This window comes from Octodon degus, unplaced genomic scaffold, assembly GCF_000260255.1.
Source record: "Octodon degus isolate 3935 unplaced genomic scaffold, OctDeg1.0 scaffold00221, whole genome shotgun sequence".
Lineage (NCBI taxonomy): Eukaryota > Metazoa > Chordata > Mammalia > Rodentia > Octodontidae > Octodon > Octodon degus.
The window spans coordinates 1602062-1614334 of NW_004524797.1; the positions used below are offsets into that span (position 1 = coordinate 1602062).

Below are 12273 nucleotides of genomic sequence, written 5' to 3' on the forward strand. Positions count from 1 at the left end.
GGGTAGGCCACAGGCTGCCGAGGCTCAGGAGGAGTAGACATCTTGACATCTCACAGCAAGAGCTAGGGATTATAATTACTATTTAATCAGCTTTCTCATTATTAACAGCACAGACTTGGCCCTTGCTGTTCTACCTGGGGTTCTCCCCTGAGGGCGCAGACAGCTGGTGTACTTCCTGCACGCCTAGGAGGCCACTGAAAATCACATTCTCAAGGTAGCCACGCACTGCCTGATTTCCAAAGGCAGCCTGCATCACCCAGCTCTGCCACACCTAATCCCTTGACCTCGCCCTCAGTTGTTCTGTTTTTTAACCTCATGATGTTCCTATATTCTATATAATTATTTAATATGCCTACTGACTGTCTTCCTCCCCCCAGAGGCCAAGGTCTCAGGGATTTGGTTCTCACTGGTTCACTGTCGTATCACAGGTACCTTGAATGGTGCCTAGTACATAGTAAGCACTTGATAAATATTTTAAAAATAACTGAAAGAAGGCCTGAGCAATAGAAATGTATTCCAGTAGCTTCCATACTGAGTTCTGTTTACGTGACTGCCAGGCACTGGGATACACCCTGAACAGGCATCACCTTACCAGTCCCCACAACACGTCGCAGGGGCAGTGCAATCATGCCTATTTTATGAAAGAGAGCACTTCAGTCCTAGAGGGACAGCTAACACATCCCAGGCCTCCCAGCTACGGAGTGAGAGAAGGGCCTAAAGTGGGATGCTCAGCAGAGAGGCCAGCGCTTGATCCATCCGGCCAGGTCCCAGACCACGTGTGGCTATTTTATGATCTCCCCGTCCATGGAGAACTAGAAGCTCTGAAATGCAACATGTCCTAAGGCTGTCTCACTAGGAACTGCTCCAGTGGCCCTTTAAATGCCAGAAAGACAGGGGAAAAAAATACAATACACACTAATATTTAGTACGTGAAAAACACAAGAACTAAAGGGGTGAATTCTCACTAACTTGGTAGGACTTGGTCTTTGCTGGCAGATGAGGTTAGGTACCCTGTTCTAGGGCAGCAATTGGTCAGCTATGGGGCAAGCTACAGGCAAGCTAAACCCCGCCCTGTGGCCTGCTTTGTAACTACAGCCGACACAGTTTGGAGGGCTACTTTCACACTAACAACACTGAGTGGCTCTGACAGACTGTAGGGCCCACTGTCATGGTTTGTGTCTGCAGAGAGACACCAGGCACCCCTGTGCGGAACCTTAAGCACAGCGAGCTCAAACTCAAGTCCAGTGGGGTAGAGCCATCTCAATGATGGGGGTAGAGCCATCTCATGGTCCTCTGTGAAGCCATGGCAGCAGCAGCAGGTGTGTAGGGTGTGTGTGTGTGTGTGTGTGTGTGTGTGTGTGTGTTACAGCCTGACCTGTTCTGGGCCTGACGGTGGTCAGCGGGTCCAGGTAGTCTGCAAGGTCCCTGTGTCTGCGGTCCAGCGCTACCTCAAAGGCTGTCTTCTCCAGCACACTGAGGTGGTCAGGGTTGGCTCCCTTCTCTGCCAGCTGCTGGGCCACAGCCAACCTCCCGGCCAGTGCCGCCAACATCAGGGGGCTCCAGCCCACTGTCCGAGCTGCATGGTTGGGGTCCGCACCCCACTCCAGCAGCAGCCGCACCACACCCTCATGCCCATGCTGGACGGCGGCCATCAGGGCTGTGATATCCAGCAGCTCATCCCTGATGCCTCCCAGCCCTGGCTGCTCTCCACAGGGGCTGTGATGGTCCACAAAGGCACCGGCTTCCAGAAGTAGCTTCACCACACCCAGGTGGCCACCCCGAGAGGCCACAGTGAGCACACTGGCCCCCAGCCGGTTCTGGGCATTGACATCGGCCCCATGATCCAGGAGGAGGTGTGCCACACTTGCATGCCCAAACCTGGGAGGAAAATGGAGAGTTAGTAATTCTAAAGTGGAGCACTAAGGGAACAGCTCATGTGATTCTCATGTGTCGGCAACTACTAAAGGCACAGTGGGGGCTGGTGAGATGGCTCAGTGGTCTAAAGCACCTACTTAGAACAAGCTAAGCCAAACAAAGCACAGGGACCGCGGTTCAATCCCCCAGCACCACATGCCAGCCCGCCCGCCCCCTGGTGGGCTGAGCTGGCCACACAAAAAATAAATAAATAAATAAATATTAAAAAAAATAAATAAAAAAAAATAAATAAATAAAGGCACAGTGGCTGCACAGCACCAAAGGCCTTATTTGGGTGTCAGCCACGATGCTGGCTCAAGATGCACTGTCCCCAGGTGAGTGACTGCCCTGCCCAGCTTGGAATCCAGCACTGGCTGTGTGACTTGGAAAGAATTTCAGCTTCTCGGTTCCTTCCTTTCCTGAGCTTACAAAATAGGACTGTAATTGCATCTACTGCAAGGGCTGAGGCTTGAGATAGATGGATAGATAGATAGATACAGATGTAGATATAGATATAGATATAGATGTAGCTATATATCTCCTGGAACACTACTTGAAAAAGGCCCTGCGGGGCCGGGGAGATGGCTCAGAAGAATAAGCGCTTCCCTAGCAAGCACAAGGGCCTGAGTTCAATCCCTGGTACTGCCAAAAAGAAAAAAAAAATAAAATAAAAGGGTGCTGCATATCAATGTTAGTTATGATTGTTATGCTTTTTTTTTTTTTTTTTTTTTTTTGTGGTACCAGGGATCGAACTCAGGACCTTGTGCTTGCCAGGCAAACACTTATTCCACTGAGCTATCTCCCCAGCCCGATTGTTATGCATCTCAAATCTGCAGCATGCCAGAATCTGGGGCTGTGTGAACTTTGCTGCTCTCACTCACTTTTTCCCCTGCACTACTCTACCTCCCCCATCTCAGAGGTCATTTTGTCCTGCTTCACAGCCTGGGCATCTCTCTCTTTCTGTGTCCCAGGCAAGGCTCATGTCTGATTCATTTCCACCCTCCCCAGCTCCCAAGGCTCCCTCCACAAGCCAAGAGGTGTGGCCGGCTGTGCTCTGCAAAGGGGCTCAGATTCCTCGCATGGAAGGCTGCTGCCACCTACCGGAAGGCAGCAATGTTCACTGCAGGCAGCCAAGACTGGCCTGAGTCAGACTTAGCTCAGAGAAGCCAGCTAGAGCTGTTTGTGATGGACACTGGGAAGACAGATTCCTGCCCACCAACTCCCTAAAACCAGGAAGAAAAAAACAGCACAGCAAAATCTGCTCCTTTAACACCAGCGAGCAAGAAGCACTGCTCCACGCATCCCAGGGGTCGCAGAGTGGGTGCTGTAGAGCTCTAGGAGCCCCTAGACCAACCAAGAAAGGAAGTCAGAGGGGCCCAACTTTGCCAGGCTCAGGGCCACAGTGCCCCGTCACATCTGTATCCCTGAGGCCACTTTCTGGTTTGCTGCTCCCCGCTTCATTCTGGGAGGAGCTGTGCTCATCTAAACCCAGGTCTCCCTCCCACCTCTGGAGGCAGGGCCAGAGCTGCACTCTGGCCTGAGCGCCTGCTGCACTTACTTACAAATACTTGCTAGGAAGTGAACCTTAACAGTGCAGGGTCAGCTCAGCCTGCAAGGAGAAGGAGGGCAGGGACCTGGGGGCTGGAGCCTGGGTTTCTCTCCAGAGCAGAGAAAGGGAGCAAGCCACAGGGAATACACTAAATGCAGAAGGATAGGACTCCATGGTCACCCTGTCCCCAGTCCTCCATGTAGCCCCCAAGCCTAAATCACAGGGTCAACCTCCAGCCTTCCACTGTCCAAAGCGGCTGCCCACTTTGCTGACCTCATTTCCTGGCAATTCCCAATCATACCCTTTTGCCTCTCCCCCCTCCCATCTGTACCTGGGGAGCACACACTCTGCCTTGCTTAGGATTCCATGCAGAGCTCATGTCCTCCATACAGATCCAGACCGAACCCCAACGGATGAGGTTAGGTGCCCCTCGCTCTCCGTGGCATCTTAGTCCTCCTGCTGAGTCTCCCCCATTTGCCTGTAGGCTTTTCAAGGACAAAACTGGCTTCTAGACACTCTTGCCTCCCCAGTCCTTAACACAGGAGAAAACTGACAAAGGAACACATAAATGATGCATAAGTGGAGCAACTAAGGAGTGGGAGGTCTGGGCAGGAAAAACCACTGAAGAACTACTGTAAGTGAGTAAGCACACTATTAGTGATGAAGCATAAAATAAAATCTAGCATAATCTCTAGCAGATTACATATGTGTTTTCTCGTCTTTATCTAATTTGATTTTAATAAACTTCAAGATAAACTCATTATCTCCTATTCCACCAATAAGGAAACCATAGATTAGAGTGGAAACCTTCCAATCCAGGCTCTTTCCATGTACCCAATTTGAGGAAAGGCTGAATTCAAGCAGAAATACTGAAATTTGGAATGTGTTCTGATAACTCAGGTAGCCCCAGAGAGACTTCAATTAGCCTGAAATTATAAAAGGATTCAACAGAGGCTGAGATAATTTTGCGGATGCTAAATTCCTAATAAGTAATTATTGGAGATGTGGATGCCAGGGGCTTTCTGAGCAGGTGCTATGATTACCAATTAATTTCAGCAATTAACACCTGTGTTTGAAGAGCTGGCACACATTCCCGCCACTCTGAGTACTGGGCTGGGCATCCAGCTTTACTACTCCACAGGCAGGAGAATGAAGGGAAACAAAAGAATAAATGTTGTGTGCCACTGTCCCACGGACAGAAGTTCCTGGCAAATGTGGCAGTTTCTTGCCACCAACCCCAAGACAGAAATTATCAGTCATTGGAAGCACAGCTCCGAGCACAGCTGCCTAGGTGGGAATCAGATTTGGCCACTTTCTGACTGCAGCAGTGGACAGACTTGCTAACTTCTCTTTACCCCAGTGAGGATAACAACAGTGGCTACGTCCCAAAGTTCTATGTGGACTGAAGAAGCCAATTCCTTTAAAGTGCTGATATAGACTTGGCACGAAGTGCTTGATAAAGGTTACCTACAATCTTAGGAACAGGAAAAACCATTAATGTAACCATTTGTGATACTAAATTCACATGAAACGGAAGTGTCCAAGTCCAGACACAGCTTCTGACAGCGTGGTCCAATGATAAGCTGTGGATAAATAGATGCTCACTTTGCTGAAAGTGTGGCTGCCAGCATGCCATTTGAGGAGGATTTTGTGGCATCTCTGGGCTGGGGAATAAGAGCACAAGACTGCTGAGTGTCCCATGTGCCTACTACCATGACCTGAGTGAGGGTCAGGCAGATGACACGTCTTTCAAGCAAGTCACCCTACCTCTTATTCCTCCATGCTAAGCTCCTCTATGGACTGAGCCACAGAAATCTTGCACACTACTCAGCCAGAACATGGCCCCTGAGGACAGACAGCTGGGGTCAACAACTGAGGGACGATAAACATAGTGCACAGGCCCTGTCTAGGCTCTATGAGGGGGCAGGAAGGGGCACTCATCGTCTCCCAGGATGGGACATTCCAGGAATAGAAGAGCATCTCATAGAAGTAGATGGGAGTTTACCATACTAACGCTCCCGAAACAGAACCTGTAAGGTAAATCAAGTAATGAATAGGAATACCGGGAGTCCAGTCTCTCCATTCAGCAGCGACAAACACAAGACACTTAGGCCACAACTCCCAGCTGCTTTTTCAATAACAAATTTTATAGAAGAATGTAGGTCCACTTAAAATGGGAATTAGTTAACCAACCAAAGGTGCAGATACTCCTGAGTCTCCTGCCCCCAACAAGTTGTACAGACATGACTGAGCAGAAATTAATCTGATCATGCTGAGCATCCCACAGAACTGGATGTCAGGGACCTTGGCAATCCTGAGGCGAAGTGGTGCTGCAGGTACAAACCCCATTATTGATCATCCACCCCCCAGGCTCACCATGTGGAGCTCAGAGAAGCATGTGTCAGTGGCTCCAAACCTATGGTGCCCAAGTCACTGGGGAGATACTGACCCGCCCGGATGCCCAGCCACCTCAATCACAATCTCCAGAAAGGTAACCCAGGAGTCTCTACTTGGGCAAGAATCCCAGTGATTGTCAGGTGTGGCCAGGTTTGGAGACTGCTGAGGAAGGAAGCCAGCCATACTGGGTGAGGCAGATACTGCCAGCAAGTTATCTGGTACAGAGGCACCAGAGAACGGGTAGTGTTGGCATGCTTCCTCCGGGAAGATGCCAAGTTGGGGGAGGAGTTTACTGCAGAGAGGGAAGAAGAAACTTCCCTGCGTGGAGTTTTGATGAGGGCTCTGCAGTGGGCCCCAAGTCTACTCTGATTACCTGAAACATTTTATAATATAAATCTCAGACTCTCGTCTACAAAGTGGAGGCAATATTCTTGGAATGCAGTAAATGCTTTGGGTTAGCTTTTAATAAGATGCAAAGAGACATAGAAAAGGCCTAGATGAAATTATCTTGGCCTGAATTTAGGAAATAGAGGAGAGCAGCAGGGAAAATGAAGGAAGGGGCTGGTCATGAGAGCCTCACACACCCTGCTGAGGGCTTTGGCGAGGGGGCCGTTACAGAGAGGCACAGCCGAAGCATCATTTCAGAAAGATCTGGAAGTCCTCAGAGGACGGAGTAAAGAGGACCCCCCAGGAGGGAAGAGCCCTGGACAGAGGTGAAGGGGATGGACATAGCTGTGCATGCAAGGGCTATGTCACAGGCAGGGAAAGGGTTCCAGGCAGAAATGTGAAGCTTTAACGCCTGGGGAACAGGTGGTGCCACTAAGAAAGACGGAGAGAAAATCGAGAAGACTGATAGCATAACGGGTTCTGAACAAGAATTAAACTGTCTTTAGATAAGAGGCTGCCAACCTGCTGGGCAGGTGCACAGAACTCTGCCTTTCGTACATCCATGCAAGCCAGGAGCCTGCCCTTATAACCAGGCTGTGTTCCCAAACAGTGTTTATAAACTGATGGATGCCAGCGTCGTGGGGCTGGGGAACGGGTAGGCAAGCCACAGTCAGCCCACAGACGCACCAGCAATGGGGGTGGAAAATACATAATGCAGAATGAAATGCTGCTAGTTACCCAAATTTAGTCAGATTACAGCAATAAATGTAATACTTGGAAATGAAACCCAAGAAAGAAAACAGTTTGGGGTCATAATGAGAAGGCTATGCTTAAAGAACTTCACGTTTCCAGACCTTTTAGAAAAGTAAAAGGCTTCAGACCTAGGAAAGATGCTGCCCTCCACTGACCACTTTACAACTGCAAACCACAGCAATACCAAGATTTTTTTTTAATCCGTCAAACTGGTGAAAGTGCACAAGTGTGACCACATTCACTGCTGGTGAAGCTACAGAAAAACCAGCATGCACACGCATCATTGGTAGGCGGATAAAGTGGCCCCACTGCTGCAGCTGGCAGAATGTTGGGGCCCCACACATGCTCATGTCCTAATTCCCAGGACCCCTAAATACACTGTGCTCTAAAGCAAAGGAGATGGTGAGATTGGAGTAGCCCGAAGGGTGCTCACCAGCCAACTTAGGAGGGCAGAGCAGCCTCAGTACCCCAGCGGGCCCAACACCATCAGGAGGCTCCTTCAGATGTGGGAGAGAAAGCAGAAGGTGGGGGCAGAGAAGAGGTGAGGACAAAACAGAGGTGAGTGAAGTGATGGCTGGCAACTCTGATGACCTGAAGGATCTGGAACCCTGGGATGCAGGCAGCTACAAGAGCCTGGACAGGAAAGTGAGCCACTAGAGCCACTAGACACAACACTGCCTTCCACACTTTAATTTATTCCAGTGAGACCTATTTTATACTCCTGATCTCTAGAATGCTTAAGATATTAAAACTGTATTGTGGGGCTGGGGAGATAACTCGATGGTCTAAGCACCTGCCTGGCAAATGCAAGGGCCTGGGTTTGATGCCCGATACCGCATGCAGTGCCAGCCCTGCACCTAGAGAGCCACTGAAACTGGGCGTGGTAGTGCACACCTGTACTCCCAGCGCTGGGAGGCTGAGACAGCAGGATCATTTTGAGTCTGAGCTGTGTAACAAGATCCTGTACCAAATAAATAAAAGATTTTTAAAAATTAAACCAGTATTGTTTTCAACTGTATGTATGGTAACTGGTTACAACATGGGACAGCAAGTTGGCATTATTTATCAAATTACAAAGAACAGTCTATGCAGAGAAACATTAGTGGTTGTTTCCCCACCTGTATTTCTGGGTGTTAGTTCAACTGCTTTGCTAGTTGCAAACCTGCTGGGCAGGTGCAAAACTGTATTATCAGAGTAAAAGTGTATTTGTAAACTGTACAGAACTAAAACTTAGGAAGAAAACCATTTTCTTACCCCCTCCCAAAAAAATGGCCTGCCTGCTTTCCCTGGGGAACTTCTCAAAAACACCTGCTCACCTGTGAAATGACACATGTGTCAGATTATTCACTGCATCATGAATGGAACAGCAAGACACCAGAAACAACGAACTACATACTCATCAATGGGAGTTACTTAAATAAATTATTACAAAATAATATATTTGAGGCTATGAAAGAATGGAGGGGGGTTATATACTGATATAGAAAAACTGACAAAGTACATTGCGGAACAGTGTGTGACCTGTTGGTGTGGATAAGAAGACTTGTGGAGCTATAAAGCTACACAAGTGGCTCTCAAATGGGAGCGACGCTGCCCCAGGGGCCATGCAGCAATGTCTGGAGACATTCTGATTACCACAACCAGGGGGACAGGGCAGGGCAAGTCGCTGGTGTCTAATGCAGAGATACCAAGAACAAGCCCATCTAGAATGTCCACAGTACCAGGGTGGAGAAATGCCACTACGAAGAAATAGAGGATGGTCATGAAAGAACCTGAAGGGTGAGTGGTGGGGTCTAAGTGAGTACCGGACAGAGGAGGGAGATTTTGTGGTTCACCACTAGATGGACAAAGGTGGTTTTGTTTGAATCTTAGGTATGAATATATCATACAGTCAAAAATTAAACAATCCTTCAGAAAAAGATTGGAATGGAGAACACATTTTTCTATAAGGAACAAGTTTAATTCAGCCTTGAGAATTCTTGGTCCCTTCCCTGAAGACCCCAACTACTCCAGGACTGCACCCAACACCTACTAATGCTGCTCCAATTTCTCCCATCCCTGAGAAACTCTTCCTTAGCCCCAGGGCCAAACTCAGTGAAAAGGGCCATTTATACTTTTTGTCCTCACATCTGTCTCAGTTACTTTTTACTCTCTTTGCTGGGACAAAAATACCTGACACCCAAAACTAAGGAAGGAAAGGTTGATTTTATTTAGCTCATAGTTTGTACAGGTTTCAGTCTATACTCAGCTGGCTCCCAAGCCGAGTGGTACATGGCAGAAAGCAGCAGTTCATGGCAGCAGAAAACAGTGAAGAGCAAAGGGAAGGGCAGCAGCTGCAGCATCTAGCCAGCCTCTCTCCCCTCCTTATGTTGTAAACAAGCTATCCTGGGGCTGGAGGTGTAGAACTCTCACAGTATCCATGCCCTCCTGCTGTGCAGGATGAGGATGTTTACAACTGAGAACCCTAGCTCTCGGCTGAGTCAATTAAACTAAACTTCTCAAGTTGACAAAAGGTGTCAACCAGTACAACATCCAAGTGCCTCTCTCTGCCCCATGGCTACCATCCTATGGCCTCATATCCAGCCTGTGGCTCTTAAATGAACCCCTGTCTTCCCTTTCCCTCCATGCAGTTTCCCTCTATACAGGGACACTGGTGGCCCTACTTGAAACCCTCCCTCCATCCTAACAACTTTTGCCAGCCAAGCTTTAAAGCCCAGTATTTCTCTACATCATTGGTGGTGAACTACTGCGCAAATGCCACAACAGGCTCTTTGTATCACTGAAAGCTCTAAATGAGATCACTGCTCTGGGTTCTACCTAGTAGAACAGTTACAGATGGATAGGTTTGGGTTTGGGCCATCTGGGTTTAAATCCTGGCTCTTCCACGTGAAACTGTGCACTAGTAGGCAAGCTTCTTGGCTTGTCTGTCTCAGTTTCCTCTTTTATCAATTCGTGACAGTGGTAGCCTCCTTGTGCAGCTTGTGGAGGTTCAATGGGCTACACTGTGCAGAGCTGGCAGAATAGGGCTTGCATATGGGTACTCAGTAAATACAATACAATAGCAAACCCTCCCAGTATCCAGCCCCTTTACAACTCTATCCTAGCAAGCAGTGTAGTCCTCACCCTACTCTATGAATCTAAAATGGCCTTGTAACTTACTTGGCCCAAGAAAATGTGGCAGAAGTGATCAGTGTGTGTCCAGTCTTAGGGATCCTGTTGCTGACACATAAGCATGCTCAGGCTAACCTGAGAGAGGATGCAGACAAGCAGTCCAGTCACCCCTGTGGCCACAGCCAACATCCAACCACCTGGCTCACGTACACAAGTGTGAGGATGGTACGGGCCACGGTGCACGAGGAAGGCAGAGAGACCTGAATGGCAAAGTTGTACACTACATGCATGTCTGTCAGTTTAATAAAGCTGCCAGATATATGGTGATTGTCTTCCAGCAATGGCTGATATAGCCAGCTTCTTTTACAGGTATCATTCTTTTTTAAAAACTCTTTTTCTTTTTTTTTTTTTTTTTTTTTTTTTGATACAGGGTCAGACTCATAGTGAGCCTCCTGTCTCAGCCTCTCTAGTGCTGGGATTTCAGATGTGCACAACCACGCCAGCATGGCATGTGGTAATGGCGACTGAACTCACCTGGGATCGAACTTGGGCCCGTGGGCTTGCCAGGCAGACACTTGCGCTGCTGAGCTATCTCCCCAGAGCTTACCAAGTATCATTCTTAAGTGCCACATACACCGTGGATAATTCTGCCTACCCAAGCTCCAGTTGTCTGTCTGTCTGTCTGTCTTTCTTTCTTTCTTTCTTTCTTTCTTTCTTTCTTTCTTTTTTCAGCACTGGGGAGTGAACTCAGGACCTTGTGCCAAAGGCAAGCACTTATTCTACTGAGCTATCTCCTGGACACTTCAGTTGTCCTTTATAGGCCACTAACCTCATGTTTCCTCTGGCTCCAGACGCCCATATCCACCTCCCTGATAGACTTTTCCTCAGGATCCTCATCAAAACATCTGTTTGACGTGCCCTGGAAGGCCAGGCTCTGTCTCAAACCTGCCCCTTCTCGTGTGTTCTCTACCCCAGTGTAAGCACTGCTAGGAGCCAGAAATCTCCACTGTTTTCCTCTCCCTCTCAGAAGACACTCATCACGACCTCTATCCTGAGCACATCTTGAACTCTTGTCCTCTGCTCCCCCTCCACTCTTCATTCTGGTCTACTCCTCTCAACCCACCTTTCTGCTGTGACCCCACCCCTCCAACGACTTCCCTGCAGTAAAGTGTTCTTTCCAAAGCATTAATCTGGTCCTATCATCTATTCTGTTTAGGACCTTCCACGATTCCCAGTTCCCTTTGGTTAGTGAGCCTTTTTCAGCCTTGACCTCTGCATCTGTCTTCTCCTCTCTAGGGAGAGACCTCTCAGTCCTTCCAGCCCCTGTCCTGTGGTAGCACCTTTCCCCCTCTCCTTGATCGCCTTTGCAGGGGTCTCCCATCATCACCTTCCATTCTTTTCTGGTCTGGTAAATTCAGCCGAATCCTGAAGTCTTCGTGCAGATGTGCACATAATTTCTACCAAAAACCTTCCCCACTACCACCTCCCCAAACTAGGTCAGCTGCCCCCGGAACGGCCCAAAGCTTAGAGGTCACATCTGTTGTTTGTCAGTCCAGCGCGCCCACCAATTCGTGTTTTGCCTGGGCAGGCACTTTACTGGGTTCAGAAGTATCCAGAAGGCCAAGCCAAGATGTGTGAGCAGGTTCTTAGAGAACCCACGTGGCAAGAAGGAATGAATGGACACTCTTTAAGATTCTGTCCAGGTCTCTTAAGATTCCACACACAGTCTCCTGATTGTTTTGAAAGGTCAAAGTTTATAAGATTGATTTTATGTTAACTAAAAGAACTTCCACTTCTAGGATAAAGTTTGCCAAAACCGCTCAAAATTGCCATTCCCTCTCTCAGGAGTCCTCCACTCTTTCCCTCCCGGGGCGTCCGCGGGAGGCCGCTCGCGGGTCCCCTCCCACCCCCCTCCTGCGCCCGCGGCCCGGCAGGCGCTGGGACCCGCACCCGGCTCACCTGGCCGCCTGCATCAGCGCGCTCCAGCCGTAGTGGTTGCGGCTGTTCACCGAGGCACCGCGCCGCAGCAGGAAGCGCACCAGCGGCTCGTGGCCTCCGGCCGCAGCGAACTGCAGCGCGGTGTTGCCCGCCTCGTCTGAGCAGTCCACGGGCACCGGGGCTCCGGCCGCCGCTGCCCCGGGACCGGCCGACTCGGGGCGCCC

The 12273-nt window shown here is 49.3% G+C and overlaps 1 protein-coding gene across 1 annotated transcript in view; it reads right to left on the reverse strand.

The window, feature by feature from the left end:
* Anks6 (ankyrin repeat and sterile alpha motif domain containing 6) overlaps positions 1-12273 on the reverse strand; it is a 53828-nt gene that overhangs the window by 39280 nt on the left and 2275 nt on the right. Inside the window, exons 2-3 of the mRNA XM_004645237.2 lie at positions 12071-12261; positions 1376-1878 (exon numbers count right to left, since the gene is read on the reverse strand). Coding sequence (XP_004645294.2) covers positions 1376-1878; positions 12071-12261 — 694 coding nt within the window. The remainder of the gene's footprint in view (positions 1-1375; positions 1879-12070; positions 12262-12273) is intronic.